At 43.4% G+C, this 26,149-nt stretch overlaps 1 protein-coding gene across 1 annotated transcript in view; it reads right to left on the bottom strand.

The window, feature by feature from the left end:
* Positions 1-26,137, bottom strand: part of XRRA1 (X-ray radiation resistance associated 1) — a 100,415-nt gene extending 74,278 nt beyond the window's left edge. Inside the window, exons 1-7 of the mRNA XM_060018278.1 lie at positions 25,898-26,137; positions 23,343-23,398; positions 20,392-20,489; positions 7,728-7,909; positions 4,586-4,657; positions 3,325-3,397; positions 156-253 (exon numbers count right to left, since the gene is read on the bottom strand). Of these exons, the coding sequence (XP_059874261.1) occupies positions 156-253; positions 3,325-3,397; positions 4,586-4,657; positions 7,728-7,909; positions 20,392-20,485 (519 nt within the window). The 5' untranslated portion in view covers positions 20,486-20,489; positions 23,343-23,398; positions 25,898-26,137. The remainder of the gene's footprint in view (positions 1-155; positions 254-3,324; positions 3,398-4,585; positions 4,658-7,727; positions 7,910-20,391; positions 20,490-23,342; positions 23,399-25,897) is intronic.
* Positions 26,138-26,149: the final 12 nt, after the last annotated feature.

The raw sequence follows: 26,149 nt of genomic DNA, 5'->3' as shown, positions 1-26,149 counted from the left end.
CCAACTCCACCACCCACCCCAGAGGAACACCCTGAAGCAAGGTGGCTATAAAGGCCCAGAGAGCCCCTTCTCAACAGTTTTAATCAGTAGACTCCTTACACCCATTCCTTACAGGGATACAGGTGGGCACCAAAAACTCCCTACCTCCAACTTACTTCCAAGGACTTAAAGTCTCCATCCTTCACGTAGACTGTTTTGATGCCATTAAATGCAAGCTCCAGTTCCTTTAAGACTGGAAATGTGTGAAATGCCTCTACAGGGGGAGGAGAAAGAGAGAAACGGTGGCTTGTGAAGGACGTAAGAGAAAGATATTAACAGTGGTCATTTACTGGGTTCCCACTGCGTTAGGCCAGACACTGTGTAAAGTGCTTTACATACATGGACACTAAATCTCTAAAAACCCTGAAAAATAGGGATTACTACTTCCATTCCACTGCTGAAGAAACCAAGGCTTAGCTAGGCTAAGTGATTTGCTAGAAATAGAATTGCTGGTAAGTGGAAGGGCCAAGGACTGAATCTAAGCCTAATTCCAAAGCCCATTTAAAAAGTGATCTTTATTATTTCTGGTTATAAAAGTGAAACATTCCCACCAAAAAGCTTTAAAAAACATAGAAACATAAAAGTTCCCTTTAATCTCAACACCTAGAGGTAACTATTCAAAGCTTCATGTACAATACCCCAGACCTTTTCTCATGTGTATACTGACACACACACACACACACACACAAACTTCTTTTTACAAAAAGGGAATCATACTACACACGTACTGTGACTTGCTTTTTTACCTTAACAATATGACTTAAAGATTGTTCCAAGTCAAAACAGAGATCTGCATAATGTCTGAATTATGTTCTGTTGTATAGACATACCCTATTTTAGTTAACCATTCCCCTAGTGATAGTCGCTAGACTATCTGGATAAAAGGTTAAGAACACTCTTCCCCTTCTGCTTGAGAACTGGACCTTGGGTTAACTTTCTAGCCTTCTTCCCTTGGTAACATGAAACAAATGGTATGGTCACTGTGTTATTAGGCAATATTGCTATGGTAAAAATGACCCCAGGTTAGTAAACCACATCTGGACTAGGAGAAACTATAAATGAACTATAACGATCTCAAGGGGGCACTATAACTTTGGGCGTCTCTGTGTGTGGTGATGCCTATAACTGGACATGTCCTTTGCAGGAACTCTGGGAGCCATGTCTATGGAGTGTTACAACAGCTATCTGATCCCATGGGGAACAAGGTTTCTAAGCCAGAGTGGCTCCTGCATCCACCCAATGAGAGTTTCATTGTTTTGGCCCTGAGCTAGGGGCCACAGAGAATGGCTCATGGATGGCTACATGAACAGCAGTGAGGATTCCACTGAAGAGGAACTGCTGACGCTGTGCTGCTGGCATACTGTGTGGAATTACTCAAAGCCTTCTAAGTGAACCTGGTGTCAAGTGTGGCCTATGGTGGTTTTGTGAGTTGGAATGTTCTGTAGAGCCTAATAGAAAGATGTGCTTTCGGGATGTTTCCAATGAACATCCTTGTACAAGTGTGTTTCTGTAGAATAAATTCCTGGGAGTGGAACTACTAGATGATGTTAAGAGACATCGCCAAACTACCTTCCAAAGATATTGCACCAATTTCTTACACTTGATTATGAGAGTACCCATTTCCCTACCAATGCTGGCAGTCATCAGTCCTTCTCATTTTTGTCAATATTTGATAGGCAGAAAATAGTACTTGGATGCTATTTTATTTACTAGTGAGGATGAGCATCTTTTCATATGCCTGTTGCCTGTTTTTCAAGCCCATGCTCCTGACAGACCATGCTGTTTCCTCAAGGGCAGGGACTTCGTCACATGCTTCTTTAAAAACACCCCTCAATCTCAATGCATTCAAAACTAATTCATCTTATTTCTCCCTAAACCTGCCTCTCCTGTAGTCTGTCTGTCTCAGTAAATCCTCTTGGTTCCTCCCTTTCCCTACATGCCCATTAGTTACCAAGTCTGGTTATTTCTACCTCCTCTTGAATCTCTCTCAATCCCCTCCACCCTTACTGCCACAGCCCTGGTTGAGGCCTCACCTCCTCTCTCCTGGAAAAATGAAACCATCTTCCAGGTTTCCTGGCTTCCATCTTATAATCCACACTCCTCACAGCCACCACTGAGCCTCTCTATTTCAAAGCCTTCCAAGGCTCTCTTTTGCCTGCAGGATTAAGCCCAAGTCACCCAGGGCCCCTGATAATATAGTCCTTGCCCACCTTTCTAGTCTCCATTCTCCCCTACCTATATACCCTGCACACATACAAAGCTTCCTCAGGGCCCCTGATCACTGCTCCATTGGCCTGAAATGCCTTCTCACCTTCTAATTCTTGAGTCACTCCTATTCGTGTTTTAGGTCTCAGCCTACATACTCTTCTCAGAAGTTTCCTCTGACACTCTAGGCCCGGTTGATGGCCTGGTTGATTTTCTGATTCCCTCTATCATGGCACTGACCGTATACCCTGCTATAACTGAGCTCACCAGAACAGGAACTGGACACACAGATTTCTAAAAGCCAAGCAGTCATATAGTCCTGACACCCAGCAGGGGTCGCTGTGGATCTGCTGAATAAACAAGAAGGCTTTACAGTCCTACAGGAGCTTTCAGGGACTTCACAATTTCTTACATGCAGTCCCTTGGTATCTGCAGGGGATTGGGTCCACCGCTCCCACCCTAACGCCCACCTCCACCACCATCCTGCATCACCACCATGGACACCAAAATCATGGATGCTCAAGTCCCCTGTATAAAATGATGCAGTGTTTGCATATAACCTGTGCCCAGCCTCCTGTATACTTTAAATCATCTCTAGGTTACCAATGATACCTAACATAATGTAAATGCTCCGTAAATTGTAAATACAATGTATATGCTACGTAAGTAGTTGCCAGTGCATGGCAAACTCAAGTTTTGCTTTTTGGAACTTTCCGGAATTTTTTTTCAAATATTTTCCATCCATATTTGGTTGAATCTGTGGATGTGGAATCCACAGATATGGAGGGCTGACTGTACTTATCTCATCTGAGTCTACAAGGTATCCTGCCTTGGGGAGGAAAAAAGGAAGGGCATTATCTCCATTTACAGTTAGAGAAGCAGGAGCTCACAGAGAAATGTTCTGAGTAGGCAGTGCCAGCTCTGGACTGGAATCAGGTCTGTGTGTTCTCCCTCACCCAGCCTACTGCACTCCAAAAAAAGGGATGCGTGGCCAGTCACAGGTGGGCAGGCAAGTTCTAACACGAGAGACTGGCTGTGACAGCCAAGAGGCAGAAGGTAGTTTTCAGGAAGAAAACTTACCTAGAGGCAGTAGGTTTTCTGAGGCATTGATGTAAATCACAGAATTAAAATGCTTGAAGTCCTTTTCCTTAGCCTGCGAGAAGGCATTTCAAAGAACACAAGATTAGTTCCCTGCCTGCAGGCCTTGCTGAAGCTCCAGAGCTGCTGGCAGAAGGAGCAAAGACCTCAAGGGGTAAGAACAAGAGCAGAAACTTGTTAAAGGCAGGAAGGTCTTTTCTGCTTTTTTTTTCTATTATGAAATAATTCAAATGTTCATAAAAGTATAGTGAATGTTACTCTGAAGGCCCGAGTAACCACTATCCAGCTTTAATAAATCCCAATATTTTGCTGTCTTTGCTTCAAATCTCCTTAAAGAAACAGAACACTACAGAGAGTTGACCACCACCACTCCCCCTAACGTATCCATCCCCAATCATACTCTTCTCCCTCTTTCCCACAGATAACAGCTACCCTGAATTGGCGATTATCACTCCCATACCTGTTTTATACTTGTATTACATGTATGTGTATCCATAAACCATAAATACAGTGTTATTTACATGTTATAAAACTTTATATCAAATGCCATCATACTGTAGATATCATTCTGCAACCTGCCTTCTTCACTCAACACTATGTGTTTGAGATTTACTTGTGTTGAGACACATAGATCTTTTTAGATTTACTTATGTTGATACATTTTAACTGCTATGTGGCATTATATAAGCAATCTCTCTTTATATGCCATGGAAAGCCTACAAACCGAAAATATATGCCATATGTGGTAAACAGCAATACACTGGCTAATGGCAGGCCACAAATCTAGCTCCAAGCTACCTATTAGCCAGTGCAAAGAAAGAAACATGACTCATTACATAAGTCACAGAGTCTGCGAGTTGAGAACAAACCAGCATCTTGGGAGAACCACTACCACTCCTGGCACTGAAACCTGAGAGACATTTCTCCTGTAGGCTCTTTTGATGGGAACTCAGTGTCATACAATGAATCACACCCCAATAAAATTCTATGCACATTCAAACCACTTCCATAAGGCTATTTATTTCCTTTAACTCACTTCACATGGGATAATGGCAACACCAAATATATAGCAAAAGATTGTGTCTGTGAATGTTGTTCCCACCCAGTGAGTCCCTGTCTGACCCTCCCCCTCCCTATGACCAGATTCCCAGTCCCCAAGGACTCTGGAAGTACAATGGTCCAACAGCCAGGAGCTACCTCAGGTCTGGCTCACCCCAATCACACCTCTGCTGGCTGGCCTTACCTTGGAGAACTTCAGGCCGCTCACGTTAATGGTGCATAGGTCGGACGGATTCTTTACACAGTGGTGCTTCAGCTGGAACACAGTGCAGACAATCAGCGTCAAGGCCCCAACAAAGCTTATGTAATTGGCCAAGACAACAAATGACTCCCTGTTGAGGAGGGCAGCCTGGCACAGTGGAAAGAGCACGGGCTTCGGAGCTGCTCAGAATCAAGCTGCCACCTCAGCTCTCCCACCTCTGTTTCCCATCTGTAAGGTGGGGATGGAAACATTGATTTTACGTGGTTCTTAGGAACAAACTTTCTCCTAATCCTAACTGAACTCTTTGACATAAGTATGATGATGTCTCTTCATAAATGAGAAAAGCAAGGCTAAAAGAGATAAAGTGACTTCCCTAAGGTCCCACAGCTAGTAAGTGATAGATCTATGATTTGAATCCAAATCTGTAATCACTAAACACTATGCTCTTAGGACTACCATACGTTGCTCTTCACAATTAAAAAGTCAGAAGAAAATCTCAGCTTTGGAGTTTCTATTTCTGTTTAATCAAACCCCGTTCTTTTTTTCAGTTAATCATTTAGTTATGGTACCTTTTATGTTTAGGCATGGAACTAGGAATTTATGAGACAATGTATAAGAAGCAGAAATATTCCATGCCTTCTGAAAGCTTAAAACTGCATGGAAGCCAAGGAGCAAGCAAGTATTTATAAACGTGATAATATTTTAAAGGAGAAATTCAAGATGCTATGGGAGACAGTAACAGGAGGTCCTAACCTCAGTGTGGAAGTGAGGAAATACTCACTTGAGGAAGTAATATTTCAGCTGATACCTAAGTGCTGAGTAGGAGTTGGTCCCATGAAAGTGGGTAGCAGGGGTCATGAAAATTATCAAGGCAGGTGAAAGCAAGGTGCTTTTGAGAGGATGAAAAACAAAGTAAGGCTAGGGAGGCAGTCATTAGATCATTTGTGTCCATGTTGGCTCTGTAAAGGAGCGTGGATTTTATCCTATAGTCAATGGAAATCTGTCAGAGGTTTTTTGGCAGGGGGCTAATAGAAATTTTATAAAAATTGCTATGTCTGACACACGCAGAAAGGATGAGAAGACAGGAAAGGGTGGTGAGAGACCACTGTACTAGACATTGTTAACTGGCTTCTCTAGAGCCACTTCTCTACTTCTTCCTTGTTAAAGAACCCCAGTATCATTCACATTTCTCTGAGTGGATATATCCTTCAACTCCAGCTCCACAGGCTAAGTCTTGACTTTGTCTAATCCAGTCATGGTGGTCATGTTCCCCTAACCATTGACTGTTGGGATTTGTGATACAGGTTTGGCCAAGGAGACGCTGGCTGCTGGGGGTGGGACGCCAGTTCTGGGAAGTTCTTACCTTTAAAACTCGATATAAGACAGTGACAATCCCTTTTCTACCTCTGGACATTATCCTTTAAATGTGATGACCAGAGCTCAGCAGCCATCTCAGGATCATGAAGGCAATCAGCCCAAGAGGACAAGCTAATGTGCCAAGGATAGAAAAGCAGAGAGATGGAGGAACCTGGGACTTGGAAGAAGTCATTAAACCAATGAATTAACCTACCCTAGAATAACAATGCCTCTGGCTTCTTTTCATGTGAAACAAAAGCATGCTAGTTGGTTCAAACTGTAATAGTTAGGAAGTTACTGAATTAGTCCAATAAAAGACGATGGTAGCTGAGATTAGGGTGGTGGCAGGGCAGATGAAGAGAAGAATACAGATTTGACAACTAATGAAAGTACCAGGGCTTGGTAATGGCAGGGATGAGGGTGGTGAGGGAGAGGCACGTGCCAAGGATAACCCCAAGTTACTTGCTTGGTGACTGGGTACATAGTATTGAGACCATCATTGAGACCATGCATTGAACACTAGAAAAGAGGTGTTTCGGGGACTTGGAGTAAGGGGACTGGTGTAGAAGGTCAATATGAAGTGCCAGTGAAACGTTCATATCCAATAGGCGGGTAGGTACCCCATTACTCTGAAAAACATCCTTGATGCTTCTGCTATCCAAAGTGGCAACATGGGTAACAAGCTATCTCAATTAATGGGGGATGTACATGTTGAAAACAAAGGGGAAAAGAAGAGTCCCCTATGGGAAGTGTTTCTGCCCCTCCTCAGTACTGTTGCTTCAGTCTTCCTCATTCCCAGTGAGAAGTGGACCTAATAATCAAAGAAATTCCACAGGACTCTGCAAAAAGCTTATACTATCCACCCTGAGCGGAGATGTAACCAGCTGCCTCCTTGAAGCTCTCTTTCAGCATCTGATCTGTGCAGAAACCTATCTCTTGGGAACCATAAGCAAAGCCTGGGTACAAAGTAGGCTGCCAGGGAGTTCTTAGGGAGCTATGAGCACTGAACTGCACATGAACATTGGTTTACAAAATGTGTCTTTCTTTGCAAAGCCACTGCAGCGTTGCAGAGAGCAGATGTGAAATTACCTGGCTGGTCTCTAACACAGCCACCCCAGTGACCTTTGTAAAGCCTGCCCCAGACACTGGGTATATCTAGTCGGCATCCCTGGCTTTCAGCCAGACACTAAACCCAAAGGACAAAGGTTGTGGTATGTGGGGCCTCCCCAATCCCCCTGCTCCTAGAGAGATCTCCCCAGAGCAGAGCAGGAATCTTTATACTCTACTAGGTGCTAGAATACGATTTTTCAATTTACTGTTCCCCCTGACCTACTGCTTTGCCTCTCTGGCTCAATTAAGACTTTTTACCTGATAAAATATAAAGGCACAGCCTTTGCAATCGGTAGACCAGAGTTCTAATTCTGAGTAGTTCTAATCCTGGGTAAACCAGAGTCCTAATTACTAGCTGAGGGACCTTGGCCAAGGCAAATTACTTCTTGGGTCCTCAGTTTTCTCATCTGCACAATGGCAACAACATAATAGGGATGATAATACCTATCTCATAAGGTGGATGTAAAGAAAGCTTTATATATAAAGAAAGCTCTGGGTCCCTTCATCATCCCGGCTATACTCAATTTGCCAAGATCACTCTAATAGTTTGGGGTGGATTGGGGGTAACTGTACCAGAGGGAAGCAGGGCAAGTCCTTGCCCCCACCAAGACAGTCGTCAGCTGGTGCTGCCAGCCTTTCAGGATGCATTTACTCTCACCAGAAAAGCCTGGTCCAGCACATGTCCCGGAGTGTCCACTTGGTTTTCCTGTCGAGACCCTTTCTTTCCTCCAACCTCGAAAGAAACCTTCTGGCTTTCCTGACCTTCAGCTCGTGCTTCAACCACACCCCTGGGCTTCTTCTTGAGGCTACATTTCCGAGCCACTAACCAGTGTCCTCGGCCTGTTGAGAAGATCAGAACAGTGACAAGGAGCAAACTCTTCCAAAGCCACAACTTGTGCACTTACAGAATGTTTATATTTAATACTAAAACAAAAATTAGCTCCTCATTACCTAATATGCACCAGATACCGTGCTGCAGCTGGGGAGGGGGAGCGTCTATATACCTGTCTTATTTAATTGGCCCCCAACCCCAAACCCAGTGAAGACATGCTACTGCCCCCATTTTACAGACAAAAAGGCTAAGACTCGAAGTGTAGAATGACTTGCCCAATTCCTTCCTCCACATTTTTGCCTCCAAACTCTAATTGTTCCTTCAAGATTGTAGATAAAGTATTTCCTATTCTGTGAAGCCTTCCCTGACTCTCCTCAGCAGAGCTGATCATTTTTTCCTGAGCCAGCTAGTTATTGCCCCATTTGTCATCTCTTGGGTAAAGGTAAAGCCCGTTGTGTGACACCAACTCAGTGGGCTACATCTTCCCAGAACTTACCCTGAATTCTATCATTATACAGCAAAAGTTGCATTAGGAGCTCAGGATAAGAAAGTGAGAGGACAGCTGGCATTTTTTAAAGACCCAAAAATACATGCTCACTGTAGAACGAACTAGAAACTGTATGTTAAGTAAAAAGAAGAATATGAGGTTTACTAGTAAGCCCACCTAACAAAAATCATGACAACGTTCTGGAATCTGTTCTCTCCTTCATCACTAGTTTATTCATTGTAATCTGTAATTATTGTATTTGTTCGCTTGTTTATTGTCTGTCTTGCCCTGTAGAGTGGAAGCTCCATGAGAGCACAGACTTTGATTCACTCATCTCAGTATTCCCAAGGCCTGCACAGAGCTTACCACACTGTGAGTGTTGCTGAACTTACCCTGAGCCACAGCTCTCACCCACAATCATCCATTCAGACCTTTTCTGAGCATCTACTTTGCGCCAGGAGCTGGGGCTATGGAGAAGGATACAACAGAGGATTCGAAGGAGCTCAATAACGTAAAGGGTGCTGTGAAGCCCAGAGCGGGGAGCTACCAGCCTAGGGCATGAGCTAGATCTTGTATGTTGAAAGTTGACTAGGTGGAGATGGAAAAACCAAAGATTGGGACTGCACAGAAGAACAGCACAGAGCTGTGGGAACCAGCTTGGTGCCCCTGACCACTGGCTCTCTGCCTGCATAGCCCACTACCCCTGCCTCAAGGGCTTGCCTTCACTCACCTGACCACTGCTGCTAATCCTGCGTCTTGGATGCAGCTCCCATCCTACGTCTGACATGAGCCAGTTCCTATTCCCATCCTGGGCCTGACAGCCCAGGCACTCATTTCCCAGGGCTGCCCCCATCTGGGCCATGGACCTTTGTCCTATCCCAATAGCCCAAACTCCTAGAGCCTCCAGCCAGAGTTGGTGCCAAAACTGCCAAGAGAGCCAGGAAGGAAGGCCTGGAGTGTGTGGGGAGATAGACCTGAGGGAAAAGAGATGAGGCTGGAGAGGTCAGCAGAGTCAGATCTCAACCGGAATAAGAAGTTTGGGTTTTAATGGGGTAGGCTTTTAACAGGAAGAGTATTCATGGGAAGGTTTTTTTCCCCTGTAAATTTTCATTTTGAGATAATTTCAGACTTCCCGAAAAGCTGTAAAAATAATACAGAGTTCCTGTACAGCTTTCACCCAGGTTCCCTAATGTTAACATCTTACATAATCATAATACAATGGTTAAAACCAAGAAATTAACATTGGCATAATATTAGTAATGAATCTACAGCCTTTCTTTGATTTTTGTCAGTTTTCTCACTAATGTTCTCTTTCTGTTCCAGGATCCAATCCAAGATCTCACATTTCATTTAGTTGTCACATCTGCTTAGTTTCCCCCAAACTGTGACAGTTCTGTAGTCTCTATTTTTCTTGTGTGATCTTGACACTTTTGAAGAGTACTAGTCAACTGCTTTATTAAATGTCCCTCAATTTGAGTTTGTTTGATGTTTTCCCATAATTAGACTAAGGCCTTGCAGTTTGGCAAGAAGTGATGCTGTGCCCTCCTCAGCACAAAATGTCAGGGCATACGTGATGTCAATATGTCTTATTACTGGTGATGTTTATTTTGATCACTCGGCCAAGGTGGTATCGGCTTAGTTTCTCTTAGTTTTTCTTAGTTACTAAGAAGTTCCTTTCTAATTAATAAAGATAGCTCAAGACTATACAAATATCCTGCTTCTCATCATACTTTGACCCACTAATCCTAGCATCTGTGATGATTAATTTTGTGTCAACTTGGCTAGACTATGGTAAGCAGTTAGTCAATCAAACACTAATCTAGGTGTTGCTGTGAAGGTATATTGTAGATGTGGCTAACATCCACAACCAGTTGACTTTAAGTAAAGGAGACTATCCTTGATAATGTGTGGGTCTCACCCACTCACTTGAAAGACCTTAAAAGCAAATACACCTCCGGGGAAAGATAGCAGAAGAGTAAGACGGAGATCACCTTCCTACCCCCAGACACACCAGAAATACATCTACACGTGGAACAACTCCTACAGAACACCTACTGAACGCTGGCAGAAGACCTCAGACCTCCCAAAGGCAAGAAACTCCCCGCGTACCAGGGTAGGGCAAAAGAAAAAAAGAAAAAGACAAAAGAATAGGGACGGGACCTGCACCAGTGGGAGGGAGCTGTGAAGGAGGAAAGGTTTCCACACACTAGGAAGCCCCTTCGCGGGTGGAGACTGCGGGTGGCGGAGGGGGGGAGCTTCGGGGCCGAGCCGCGGAAGAGAGCGCAGCAACAGGGGTGCGGGGGGCAAAGCGGGGAGATTCCCGCACAGAGGATCGGTGTCTGCTCACCCGCCGGGGCGGGCGGGGCTGGGAGCTGAGGCTCGGGCTCCGGTCGGAGCGCAGGGAGAGGACTGGGGTTGGTGGAGTGAACACAGCCTGAAGAGGTTAGTGCACCACGGCTAGCCGGGAGGGAGTCCGGGAAAAGGGCTGGAGGTGCCGAAGAGGCAAGAGACTTTTCCTTCCCTCTTTGTTTCCTGGTGCGCGAGGAGAGGGGATTAAGAGCGCTGCTTAAAGGCGCTCCAGAGACGGGGGCGAGACGCGGCTAAAAGCGCGGACCCCAGAGATGGGCAGGAGGCGCTAAGGCTGCTGCTGCCGCCACCAAGAAGCCTGTGTGCGAGCACAGGTCACTATCCACACCTCACTTCTGGGGAGCCTGTGCAGCCCACCACTGCCAGGGTCCCGGGATCCAGGGACAACTTCCCCAGAGGAACGCACGGCACGCCTCAGGCTGTTGGAACGTCACGCTGGCCTCTGCCGCCGCAGGCTTGCCCCGCACTCCGTGCCCCTCCCCTGGGCCTGAGTGAGCAAGAGCCCCCAAATCAACGGCTCCTTTAACCCCGTCCTGTCTGAGCGGAAAAACAGACGCCCTCTGGCGACCTACACGCAGAGGCGGGGCCAAATCCAAAGCTGAGCCCCTGGGAGCTGTGAGAACAAAGAAGAGAAAGGGAAATCTCTCCCAGCAGCCTCAGAAGCAGCGGATTAAAGCTCCACAATCAACTTGATGTACCCTGCATCTGTGGAATACATGAATAGACAACGAATCATCCCAAATTGAGGGGGTGGACTTTGAAAGCAAGACTTATGATTTTTTCCGCTTTTCGGGAGTGTGTATGTGTATGCTTCTGTGTGAGATTTTGTCTGTATAGCTTTGCTTCCACAATTTGTCCTAGGGTTCTATCCGTCCGTTTTTTTTTTTAAATTTTTTTCTTAATATTAATTTTAATAACTTTATTTTACTTTATCTTCTTTCTTTCTTTCTTTCCTTCCTTCCTTCCCTCCTTTAGACAACGAATCATCCCAAATTGAGGAGGTGGACTTTGTGAGCAAGATTTATGATTTTTTCCCCTTTTCCTCTTTTTGGGAGTGTGTATGTGTATGCTTCTGTGTGAGATTTTGTCTGTATAGCTTTGCTTCCACCATTTGTCCTAAGGTTCTATCCGTCCGTTGTTTTTTTTTAATTTTTTTCTTAATAATTATTTTTTAATTTAATAACTTTATTATATTTTACTTTATTTTATTTTACTTTATCTTCTTTCTTTCTTTTTTCCTTCCTTCTCTCCTTTCTTTATCCCACCATCCCTCCCTCCCTCCTTTCTTTCTTTCTTTTCTTCTTTCCTTTTCTTTCTTTCTTCCTTCCTTCCTTCTTTCCTTCCTTCCTTTCTTTCTTCCTACTTCTACTAACTCTTGCTCTCTACTTTTTCTCCCTTTTATTCTGAGCTGTATGGATGAAAGGCTCTTGGTGCTGCAGCCAGGAGTCAGTGCTGTGCCTCTGAGGTGGGAGAGCCAACTTCAGGACACTGGTCCACAAGAGACCTCCCAGCTCCACATAATATCAAATGGCGAAAATCTCCCAGAGATCTCCATCTCAACGCCAGCACCCAGCTTCACTCAACGACCAGCAAGCTACAGTGCTGGACAACCTATGCCAAACAACTAGCAAAACAGGAACACAACCCCACCCATTAGCAGAGAGGCTGCCTAAAATCATAATAAGTCCACAGACACCCCAAAACACACCACCAGACGTGGACCTGCCCACCAGAAAGACAAGATCAAGCCTCATCCACCGGAACACAGGCACTAGTCCCCTCCACCAGGAAGCCTACACAACCCACTGAACCAACCTTAGCCACTGGGGACAGACACCAAAAACAACGGGAACCACGAACCTGCAGCCTGCAAAGAGGAGACACCAAACACAGTAAGATAAGCAAAATGAGAAGACAGAGAAACACACAGCAGATGAAGGAGCAAGATAAAAACCCACCAGACCTAACAAATGAAGAGGAAATAGGCAGTCTACCTGAAAAAGAATTCAGAATAATGATAGTAAAGATGATCCAAAATCTTGGAAATAGAATAGACAAAATGCAAGAAACATTTAACAAGGACCTAGAAGAACTAAAGATGAAACAAACAATGATGAACAACACAATAAATGAAATGAAAAATACTCTAGATGGGAACAATAACAGAATAACTGAGGCAGAAGAACGGATAAGTGACCTGGAAGATAAAATAGTGGAAATAACTACTGCACAGCAGAATAAAGAAAAAAGAATGAAAAGAACTAAGGACAGTCTCAGAGACCTCTGGGACAACATTAAACACAACAACATTCGAATTACAGGGGTTCCAGAAGAAGAGAAAAAGAAAGGGACTGAGAAAATATTTGAAGAGATTATAGTTGAAAACTTCCCTAATATGGGAAAGGAAATAGTTAATCAAGTCCAGGAAGCACAGAGAGTCCATTACAGGATAAATCCAAGGAGAAATACGCCAAGACACATATTAATCAAACTGTCAAAAATTAAATACAAAGAAAGCATATTAAAAGCAGCAAGGGAAAAACAACAAATAACACACAAGGGAATCCCCATAAGGTTAACAGCTGATCTTTCAGCAGAAACTCTGCAAGCCAGAAGGGACTGGCAGGACATATTGAAAGTGATGAAGGAGAAAAACCTGCAACCAAGATTACTCTACCCAGCAAGGATCTCATTCAGATTTGATGGAGAAATTAAAACCTTTACAGACAAGCAAAAGCTGAGAGAGTTAAGCACCACCAAACCAGCTTTACAACAAATGCTAAAGGAACTTCTCCAGGCAAGAAACACAAGAGAAGGAAAAGACCTACAATAACGAACCCAAAACAATTTAGAAAATGGGAATAGGAACATACATATCGATAATTACCTTAAATGTAAATGGACTAAATGCTCCCACCAAGAGACACAGATTGGCTGAATGGATACAAAAACAAGACCCATATATATGCTGTCTACAAGAGACCCACTTCAGACCTAGAGACACATACAGACTGAAGTGAGGGGATGGAAAAAGATATTCCATGCAAATGGAAACCAAGAGAAAGCTGGAGTAGCAATTCTCATATCAGACAAAATAGACGTTAAAATAAAGACTATTAGAAGAGACAAAGAAGGACACTACATAATGATCAAGGGATCGATCCAAGAAGAAGATATAACAATTGTAAATATTTATGCACCCAACATAGGAGCACCTCAATACATAAGGCAAATACTAACAGCCATAAAAGGGGAAATCGAACATAAAAGGAACACATAAAAGGAACACATAAAAGGAACATAAAAGGAACATAAAAGGAACACATAAAAGGAACACATAAAAGGAACATAAAAGGAACACATTCACAGTAGGGGATTTTAACACCCCACTTTCACCAATGGACAGATCATCCAAAATGAAAATAAATAAGGAAACACAAGCTTTAAATGATACATTAAACAAGATGGACTTAATTGATATTTATAGGACACTCCATACAAAAACAACAGAATACACATTTTTCTCCAGTACTCATGGAACATTCTCCAGGATAGATCATATCTTGGGTCACAAATCAAGCCTTGGTAAATTTAAGAAAACTGAAATTGTATCAAGTATCTTTTCCGACCACAACGCTATGAGACTAGATATCAATTACAGGAAAAGATCTGTAAAAAATACAAACACATGGAGGCTAAACAATACACTACTTAATAACGAAGTGATCACTGAAGGAAACAAAGAGGAAATAAAAAAATACCTAGAAACAAATGACAATGGAGACACGACGACCCAAAACCTATGGGATACAGAAAAAGCAGTTCTAAGAGGGAAGTTTATAGCAATAGAAGCCCACCTTAAGAAACAGGAAACATCTTGAATAAACAACCTAACCTTGCACCTAAAGCAATTAGAGAAAGAAGAACAAAAAAACCCCAAAGTTAGCAGAAGGAAAGAAATCATAAAAACCAGATCAGAAATAAATGAAAAAGAAATGAAGGAAACGATAGCAAGATCAATAAAGCTAAATGCTGGTGCTTTGAGAAGATAAATAAAATTGATAAACCATTAGCCAAACTCATCAAGAAAAAAAGGGAGAAGACTCACATCAATAGAATTAGAAATGAAAACGGAGAAGTAACAACTGACACTGCAGAAATACAAAAGATCATGAGAGATTACTACAAGCAACTCTATGCCAATAAAATGGACAACCTGGAAGAAATGGACAAATTCTTAGAAATGCACAACCTGCCAAGACTGAATCAGGAAGAAATAGAAAATATGAACAGACCAATCACAAGCACTGAAATTGAAACTGTGATTAAAAATCTTCCAACAAACATAAGCCCAGGACCAGATGCCTTCACAGGCGAATTCTATCAAACATTTAGAGAAGAGCTAACACCTATCCTTCTCAAACTCTTCCAAAGTATAGCAGAGGGAGGAACACTCCCAAATTCATTCTACGAGGCCACCATCACCTTGATACCAAAACCAGACAAGGATGTCACAAAGAAAGAAAACTACAGGCCAATATCACTGATGAACATAGATGCAAAAATCCTCAACAAAATACTAGCAAACAGAATCCAACAACACATTAAAAGGATCATATACCATGATCAAGTGGGGTTTATTCCAGGAATGCAAGGATTCTTCAATATATGCAAATCAATCAATGTGATAAACCATATTAACAAATTGAAGGAGAAAAACCATATGATAATCTCAATAGATGCAGAGAAAGCTTTTGACAAAATTCAACACCGATTTATGATAAAAATCCTGCAGAAAGTAGGCATAGAGGGAACCTTCCTCAACATAATAAAGGCCATATATGACAAACCCACAGCCAACATCATCCTCGATGGTGAAAAACCGAAAGCATTCCCACTAAGATCAGGAACAAGACAAGGTTGCCCACTCTCACCACTCTTATTCAACATAGTTTTGGAAGTTTTAGCCACAGCAATCAGAGAAGAAAAGAAAATAAAAGGAATCCAAATCGGAAAAGAAGAAGTAAAGCTGTCACTGTTTGCAGATGACATGATACTATACGTAGAGAATCCTAAAGATGCTACCAGAAAACTACTAGAGCTAATCAGTGAATTTGGTAAAGTTGCAGGATACAACATTAATGCACAGAAATCTCTGGCATTCCTATACACTAATGATGAAAAATCTGAAAGTGAAATCAAGAAAACACTCCCATTTACCATTGCAACAAAAAGAATAAAATATCTAGGAATAAACCTACCTAAGGAGACAAAAGACCTGTATGCAAAAAATTATAAGACACTGATGAAAGAATTAAAGATGATACAGATAGATGGAGAGATATACCATGTTCTTGGATTGCAAGAATCAACATTGTGAAAATGACTCTACTACCCAAAGCAATCTACAGATTCAATGCAATCCCTATCAAACTACCACTGGCATTTTTTACAGAACTAGAACAAAAAATTTCACAATTTGTATGGAAACACAAAAGATCCTGAAAAGCCAAAGCAATCTTGAGAACGAAAAATGGAGCTGGAGGAATCAGGCTCCCTGACATCAGACTATACTACAAAGTTACAGTAATCAAGACAGTAATGGTACTGGCACAAAAACAGAAAGATAGATCAATGGAACAGGATAGAAAGCCCAGACATAAACCCACACACATATTGTCACCTTATCTTTGATAAAGGAGGCAGGAATGTACAGTGGAGAAAGGACAGCCTCTTCAATAAGTGGTGCTGGGAAAACTGGACAGGTACATGTAAAAGTATGAGATTAGATCACTCCCTAACACCATACACAAAAATAAGCTCAAAATGGATTAAAGACCTAAATGTAAGGCCAGAAACTATCAAACTCTTAGAGGAAAACATAGGCAGAACACTCTATGACATAAATCACAGCAAGATCCTTTTTGACCCACCTCCCAGAGAAATGGAAATAAAAACAAAAATAAACAAATAGGACCTAATGAAACTTCAAAGCTTTTGCACAGCAAAGGAAACCGTAAACAAGACCAAAAGACAACCCTCAGAATGGGAGAAAATATTTCCAAATGAAGCAACTGACAAAGGATTAATTTCCAAAATTTACAAGCAGCTCATGCAGCTCAATAACAAAAAACCAAACAACCCAATCCAAAAATGGGCAGAAGACCTAAATAGACATTTCTCCAAAGAAGATATACAGACTGCCAACAAACACATGAAAGAATGCTCAACATCATTAATCATTAGAGAAATGCAAATCAAAACTACAATGAGATATCATCTCACACCAGTCAGAATGGCCATCATCAAAAAATCTAGAAACAATAAATGCTGGAAAGGATGTGGAGAAAAGGGAACACTCTTGCACTGCTGGTGGGAATGTGAATTGGTACAGCCACTATGGAGAACAGTATGGAGGTTCCTTAAAAAACTACAAAGAGAACTACCATATGACCCAGCAATCCCACTACTGGGCATATACCCTGAGAAAACCATAATTCAAAAAGAGTCATGTACCAAAATGTTCATTGCAGCTCTATTTACAATAGCCCGGAGATGGAAACAACCTAAGTGTCCATCATCGGATGAATGGATAAAGATGATGTGGCACATATATACAATGGAATATTACTCAGCCATAAAAAGAAACGAAATTGAGCTATTTGTACTGAGGTGGATAGACCTAGAGTCTGTCATACGGAGTGAAGTAAGTCAGAAAGAAAAAGACAAATACCGTATGCTAACACATATATATGGAATTTAAGAAAAAAAAATGTCATGAAGAACCTAGGGGTAAGACAGGAATAAAGACACAGACCTGCTAGAGAACGGACTTGAGGATATGGGGAGGGGGAAGGGTGAGCTGTGACAAAACGAGAGAGAGGCATGGACATATATACACTACCAAACGTAAGGTAGATAGCTAGTGGGAAGCAGCCGCATAGCACAGGGAGATCAGCTCGGTGCTTTGTGACCGCCTGGAGGGGTGGGATAGGGAGGGTGGGAGACGCAAGGGGGAAGAGATATGGGAACATATGTATAACTGATTCACTTTGTTATAAAGCAGAAACTAACACACCATTGTAAAGTAATTATACCCCAATAAAGATGTTTAAAAAAAAGTGCAAATACAGGCTTCCCAAAGAAATATGAAATTTTGCCTTAAGACTGAAGCATCAGCTCTTCCCTGAGTTTTCAGCTTGCCTCTCCTACAGATTTCAGACTTGCCAGCCTCCACATTTCATAAACCAATTCGTTAAAAATATGTAATTTATATATGTGTGTTGGTCCATATATATAAACACATATACGTATATGAAAACAAAACTTGTAGGAGATACACACACACACACACACACACACACACACACACACGGACGAACATACACACATCTTATTGATTCTATTTCTCTGAAGAACCCTGACTGATGCAGCATCCATAGAAGTTTCTTGCCTGTAAAAGTTATTACTGTGATGTTTTAATAGTGATTTTCCCCCCAAAAAGTAATTTTCTATTTCCTTAATTCCTTCTACATTTATTAATTGTAATTCTATTGTAAGGAAGGACTTTTCCTTCTCCTCCACTTATTTATGTATTCTTAATTTAATTGTATCAGCATGGGATCATGACTATTTACTTATTCTACGGATTCCAACCCAATTCTACCTTTATTTATTTTGCCGCTCATATTGTTCCAGCTTTGGCCATTGGGCTCTCCTTCAGTTTGGCACCTATGTCCTTTCAAATTGCCCCCATCATTTTTCTGAGCACTGCTTTATTTTCTGGCACCACACAGTGTTCCAGGCTCAATATGTATTTTTCTTGCCTCAGCCCTAGAAACAGGTTTTTGTCTTAGGAGCCCTGGCTTTGTTTACTGGAGAATGGTATTTAGAAATCAACATCTAGGCGGCAGGCATGCTCTTTGCGACTGAGGTACCATTGCCCTCAGTGGGCCAGGAAGTACATGTACATATACCAACACATGCAGATACATATGGCTATATTTATTTCTCTATCTGTCCATCTATGTGTGTGTGAGGGGGTGTGGATGTGAAATCATGAGTGCATACTGAGAGCTCCATGGGAGGGTTTTCAACAGATAGGTGGCCAAAGAAGGTCTCTGTGTGAAAAATGAAATCACTCAAGAGAAGTGGGGAGCACAGGCTGGAGGAGAAGGTTCTTCTACTATTCCATGTACAGAGCGACCAGCATGTCATTTCATCTAGGGTAAGCTAGGGGTACTTCTCCCTTGCTTTACCCTTTCAAAGCAGCAAATCCAATCCAGTGAACCCACACTTCTTGGCAGCGTTCCATCTGCAGGACTCTGCTCAGCATAGGTGGAGTCCCTGCCCCAGGGGAGTCTTTAACTAGATAAATGTTTGAAAAACTACTTAGCAGAGTCAAGTTTAAGCCATTTTTTAGGAGCTGGGCAGACTATAATTACGCATCAAGTAAGAAACACAGAAAGGAAGACGGCTTTCAAGAGAGGATGGGCACTGAGGGATGGAGTAGCTGGATATGGCTTACTGGAAGAAGTGGGAGAAGGGCTGGGCCTTGCGGGATGGGAGGAGTTTGGATAACTGGGATGAGGGCTGGAACGTTCTGGGCGAATGTTAAAAAGCTATGTGAAAATATTATAAACACTATGGAACAGGGCATAAATCAAGGAAAGGGGTTGTAAAAAAGGATAAGGGGGGGTTAGAGCAGAAGGTAAAGGAACTAGCAGTGAGAAGTCACTAAACAGAAGGGAACACTATGGTTAGATGTGCAGTTTAGAAGGTTCCCTGAGAACCCTTGTGCACTGTTGGTGGGAATGTAAATTGCTGCAGCCACTGTGGAAACACTGCGGAGGTTCCTCAAAAAACTAAAAACATAACTACCATATGATCCAGCAATTCCACTTCTGGGTATATATCCGAAAAAAACAAAGTCACTAATTCGAAAACATACATGCACCCCAATGTTCATAGCAGCATTACTTACAATAGCCAAGACATGGAAACAAGCTAAGTGTCCATCAACAGAGGAATGGATAAAGAAGATGTAGTACATATATACAACAGAATACTACTCAGCCATAAAAAAGAATGAAATTTTGCCATTTGCAACAACATGGATGGGCTTGGAGGGCATTATGCTAAGTGAAATAACTCAGACAGAGAAAGATAAGTACTGCATGATATTGCTTCTATGTGGAATTTAAAAAATACAACAAACTTGTGAATGTAACATAAAAGAAGCAGACCCACAGATACGGAGAACAAACTAGTAGTGATCAGTGGGTGGGGTGGTGGTGAAGGGGCAATATAGGTGTGAGAGAGTGGGAGGTACCAACTGCTGCGTGTAACTTAGGCTCAAGGATGTATTGTACAACACGGAGAATATAGCCAATATCTCTAAATGGAAAGTAACCTGAAAAAAACTGTATAAAAATAAAAGAATTCTAATAAATAAATAAAATTTTAAAAAAATAAGGCTCCCTGAGACTGCTGGGGGGAGATGGATTGGAAGGGAAGGGATTGTGTAGGGGCAGGGAACAGCACGGAAGGGGTTGAAGGGAAGAAATGGGTGTCAGGGACATTCTGAAGCAGGAGCTGGGTGTGAGGCAAACGTACTGATCCGAGAAGTCACCTGACCTTCCTCTGGCATCCGAAGCAGATTTTTGGCCGGAAAGCAGTTGCTCAGATAAGGCTTCCCATCATCCAGTTTGTAGACTCCTGAGGAGGCCATGTCCCTGAGAGCCAAGCAAGGAAAGCAAGAAAGTAAGGAGTGAGAAGGGACAGGGCTGCTCTCTCACCCCAACACAGTCTGTGAACTCACCAGGACCACCCCTAACACACACCCTAACTCCGAGGCCCTAGAGGCCCACTGTCTTGCTTCAGAAATGGGCTGGCCCTTTAGATAACAAGGGAGATAGGCCCTGGGTTTTTCGGTTCAAATCAACCGTAGCTCAGTGAAACGGTAGAAAAAGCATCACTTTTGGGCTCAGACAGACCTGGTTTGAATCTTGGCTCTTGCCTGACTCGCTGACTGGGAAAATTCTCTACCCCTCTAAGCCTCAGTTTCCTCGCCTGTAAAATGTCTACCTTAATAGACAAAGGAGAAGATCAACTTGGAAAGGTAGTGCCTGGTACATATTAAGTGTTCCCTAGCTATGTTCTTTGTTTTGAGTTCAGGGAAGAGGGCTCTCATACTTTAGGCAAGATGATGTGCAAATACTGAGATGTGAACTGGATAAATTGGGTTTGAGAGATGAACTGAGTTTTCTGATAGAGAGAAGGATAAGCATTAATAGAAAGGGCCACAGGATTAAGGGCACGGTGGTGGGTACATCTGGCACAGTAAAGAAAGAACCTGACCCAGGAAGGGGAAGGAGGTGTGTTTGGGAGTCTTGGACAATAAGACTGAATGGGAAGGATGGTGCCTGCTTCTGAAGGCCTTCAGTGCCAGGCTAGGAGCCCAGGCTCCACACTGGAGGTAACGGAGAGACGTGGATGATATCTAAGCTGGGGAGAGCCATGACCCAAGCTGTGCTTTAGAAAGAGAGGTCTGACAAATATAATGCCTGGTGAAATGGGATTCCATTGGTCAGGAGTCACGAAAATTCCAGCTCAGAAGTACACTCACCTCTTCCATTAAATCTTTCATCGTCTCCCACCTAGAACACTGCAACAGTCTTCTGACTGGATTCCCACTGAGCAAGCTTGAGCCTGGTCTTGAAGGCCCCTGGAGACCTATGTCCTAACGTTCCAGCTCCAGTCACTCCACCCAAGAGGCTCACAGAATCATTTTCTATTCCCCCAAACACATTCGGTCTTCCATGCCTTTGTTCTTAGTGTTCCTTTGGCCTAAAATAGCTCTATCCACCTTGTTCATCTGGCAGATCTCATGCTTTAAGATTCAGCTCAGGGCTTCCCTGGTGGCGCAGTGGTTGAGAGTCCGCCTGCCGATGCAGGGGACATGGGTTCGTGCCCCAGTCCAGGAAGATCCCACATGCCACGGAGCGGCTAGGCCTGTGAGCCATGGCCGCTGAGCCTGCGCGTCCGGAGACTGTGCTCCGCAACGGGAGAGGCAACAACAGTGAGAGGCCCGCGTACCACAAAAAAAAAAAAAAAAAAAAAGATTCAGCTCAAATGCCACTTCCTTTAGGAAAACAATCTCTTATCAAAGATCTAAATTTTTTGAACCTTAAGCTCTTAGAGATTGAGATTTTTCTTTAAAAGGATCCAGTCATTCCCTAATCTGCTTTGGGATAGCTTCAGACAATTTGGGGTAGCAGAGGTTTGGGAACCTGGCCAGGGGAAGGGAGACCCTGGCAAGAATGCGGAACCCTGAGATGGAGGGTCTGGGAAGAGATTCAGTACAAAGAAGGAGCAGAGTGGAGAGCTGGGATCAGGTGTCCAGAGAAAATGTTTCCTGGAAGTGACAAATATGAAAAGTAGAGGGGTGCAGTAGGAGGCGGCAACAATTTTAGAGACAAGAGACTTAAATTTGAGACTAGTTTCTACTACTAAGTGGAGTGACCTTCTGCAAATCACTTTACCTCTTTGGGCCTCAGATTTCTCACATATAAAATGAGGATTAAAACCTGTGCCTCAGGGAATTGTTGTGAGAATTAAATGAGGTAATAGAAAAAACAAGCTTCTTTCTAGACCCAGTCCAGATGCCATCCCTTCCATAAAGTCCTCACTGAACCTACCAGAGGGACATAATTGCTGTTTTAGCTAAACTCTGGAGTTTTTCTTCTGTAAGTCTTTCATGGCCAGACCCCTTTCTACCTCATAAGATTACTAACAATCATGAGGGGGTTGTTTCAATGGCCTCTGAACCTCCAAGTCTGGAAACATGTCCAATTCAGTGTCATTCTTCCACTCTTGGAAAGCTCATAGGAAACACCCAATAAACATATGTGAGCCAAATGAAGGGTACAATGGTACTCCCAGGGCCCAAGGGGTTTTATACATATTTCTAATCTCCCTGACTGGACTTTGAGCCTCTCCAGGAGAAGGACAGCACCTATGGTGTTCACCTCTTTACTCCCAGTACCTAACACCTGGCACATAATAGATTCCATAAGTACCTGTGGAATGAACGAGTGATCTTGACATCTCCTTTGGTTCAACACAGGGCATTGTGAATTTCCTGATACCTGACCACTCTGAAAAGGGTTGGGGGCCCTTTCTATGTGCTTCCACGATACTCCATACTTCTCCTATTATAACACTTATCATTTTATTATAATTGTTTTCTCCCTTTACCAACTTCCCACCTGCTATGGGGCCTATAATACCTAGTGACCTATATAATCCTAGAGCCTAGCATAGAGCCTAGAACACATTAAAAATGTGCTGGGAAGATGAAGGGATGGATGGATGGTTGGATAGGGAAGACGGTCATCCAGTCAATCTGTCTTTCAGGAAATCCCTCTTGTGACCAATCATCACACCTATCTGCTAGATGGGTGAATGGATGAATGAATGAATGAGTATATAGCTGCCTGGAAAATGTTAGAGAAGACGACTGCTGGAGAAAACTCCAGTAACTTACAGAATATGGGGACCTTGGTTCTGATCTGCATAGTACTTACTTGATCTTTGATCTTGGGAAAGACCTCTTGACTTCCTTTTTTTTTTGTTTCTTCACCTGTAAAATAGATATTACACTCCTTCTTAGTTTGCCATTTAGAGCTCTTGAACTTTCTCATTAATTATATCCTACTGTGACCCTTTGATCCAAAATGTCTCACCTGAGGCCTAGAAAAATACTACAGGACTAAAGATCCCAGAAACAGAGAGAAAAGAAATAGAGATGGAGACATAGACAAGGGGGTGGAACAAGAGAATAATTTTATGACAATGGGGTGGGGCTAGAGTGCTTAATAGGAAGTGCAAATCACAAATTAGAAAGGAAAGGATCATTTATATGTCCATTTACACAAAATAAACTTATGCATGATAAAACCAGCAAAGACAAAGTTGAAAGGTAAGACAGACACACACACACACACACACACACACACACACACACACACAGAATAATGCTTCTCATCTGCATACATTTGCTTTTTCCATTCCTTCGGTCTATCACACTTCTGCCCCTCTTCTTTGCCTGATGCATACAGAAGAACTTCCTGTATATCCCCCTCCTCAGGTTGACCCTCATCTGTGTTACCACCTCAGCCCACCTCTTAATGAAGGCACCATGCCACACTGTATTATAATGGCCTGCTTACCTGTCTGTTCCCCACTCCTTACACCCTAAGTGTGAGCCTCTCTAAGGCCAGGCCTGGGTCCTACCTATATCTTTATCCCCAGCACCTCAAACAAGGTCTGGTCCATTGAAGAGGCTCAACTGAGTGCTTACTGAACTAAATGGAACCATGAACACAATACTATGGAGTTCTCCATTCTGTCTGCAAAGAAGGAAGAAGGATCAGGGAAGTTTCACAGCGCAGGTGACATTAGAGCTGGGTCTTGAAACATAAGTTATAAAAAGATAAAAAGCTACAGGGCCATCTGACTGGATTGCTTCACAGAGGTGAAGAAACTGCATCTAATAGTTTTTAGTAATAATTATGGTCAGGTGGGTGTTAGCTTTATCAAGACGGGTGTTTTGTCTGTTATTCAGGGGTATGTGCCCAGGGCCAAGAACAGTGACCACTCCATAGTAAGTACTGTTTGTTCAATCATTTGGACACTTATATGAGGAATTCATGGGGAGTTAAAAAAAATGATGCAGTGTGGTAGATCATTATTAAGTCCTATTATGTGATAACTCTAAGTCATTAGAGTAGGAGTTCCATGAAAGTAGGGAACAGGTCTTTTCTGATCCCCTAGTATCCCTTAGTGCAGTTCCAAGCAATGTTGGTGCTCAATAAATATTTGTGTAAAACAAAGAATTAATAAAAATCTGGAATATTATTACATCCTAAAACTGTAAAGGCAGGGCGGCAAAGGTGAGATAGGTTGAGACCTGTGACCCTTTACTAGAGTGCTTGCACCTGGACAAACAACTCCTTGAACAACAAAATACAAAGAAACTCGAAGGGACTAAAAGTAACTGCATGCATGCACAGCTGGGGCAAATTATGAACAGTAAGACACAAAAAGGCCAGAAGCCAACTGCCACTTCTGAGGTGTTAGGAGCAAAAGCAGGGTACTGCCCATGACCCCTGCACACAGCACCACCAAGGGGGTGGGAAGACCACCTAAGCCCCCCCTCCCACCTCACCCACCCATCCCCCCACCCTCACCCCATTTAAGGGACCAGCTCACCCGCCACCCCTCCACCCCCACCTGTTTCTTGTTTTGCTCCCTCCTGCTGCAGGACGAGTCCCAATAAAGCTTTACCTGAATTCCCCGCCTGGCCTCTTACCAATTTCTATTGATTAAAGAGTCCAAGGACCCCAGGTGGTAACAAAGGGAGCATGACACTGGTTTGATGTCAAAAAAAAACATCTGGGGGCTTCCCTGGCGGCGCAGTGGTTAAGAATCCGTCTGCCAGTGCAGGAGACACGGGTTCGAGCCCTGGTCGGGGAGGATCCCACATGCCGCGGAGCAACTAAGCCTTTGCGCCACAACTACTGAGCCTGCGCTCTAGAGCCCGTGAGCCCCAACTACTGAAGCCCGCGCGCCTAGAGCCCGTGCTCTGCAACAAGAGAAGCCACCGCAATGAGAAGCCCGCGCACCACAACGAAGAGCAGCCCCCGCTCGGCGCAACTAGAGAAAGCCCGTGTGCAGCAACGAAGACCCAACGCAGCCAAAAATGATAAATAAAATAAATTTATATTTTAAAAAATCTGGCTGCTAAACTAGGTTCTGATACATGCTATCTGGCCTTGGTTAAGTGCCTTAGTTTCCTCACCTGACTGGTCCGTTAGGAGACTAAATGAGAGGATGGATATATACGCACTTAAGACAGTGCCTGGCAGGCAGTAGGCACTCAGTGAATGTGAGTTCTCTGTAACACGAAGACAATGCTAACAGCTAAGATGACAGTCACCAAAGAACCAGTACGTACAGTTTTACAGGGCTAGAAAAGGATGAAGGACGAGCTCCCGCCCCCTCCTTGCCAAACGCTACATCTGGGGCGGGGGAGACTCTAACCCGTCACGCAAACTAAGTTTCCAGTTTCCAGCCGCACCTGCCTCCGGCGTCGCTTCCGCCTCCGAGACGTCCGCGGGGGCGACGGCCCGGTCTGGCGGGTTGCGCGCCTGCGAGCCTCCCGGGGAACTCGGAGCCGCTCCACCGTGGCGCCTGCCACTACCTTCTCCACTCCTTAGTAACCGCGACGCGGCGGCTGCCCGAGTAGGCAGCAACTGAGGACTGGAGCTTCTAATTACTACAAGTTCCGGCAACCCCGCGGCCACTTCCGCTGGCAACCTCGCGTCAGCCA

This window comes from Delphinus delphis, chromosome 8 (genome assembly GCF_949987515.2).
Source record: "Delphinus delphis chromosome 8, mDelDel1.2, whole genome shotgun sequence".
Classification (NCBI taxonomy): Eukaryota; Metazoa; Chordata; class Mammalia; order Artiodactyla; family Delphinidae; genus Delphinus; species Delphinus delphis.
The sequence above is the reverse complement of the archived record's forward strand: the minus strand, read 5'-3'. Positions and strand labels throughout refer to the sequence as shown.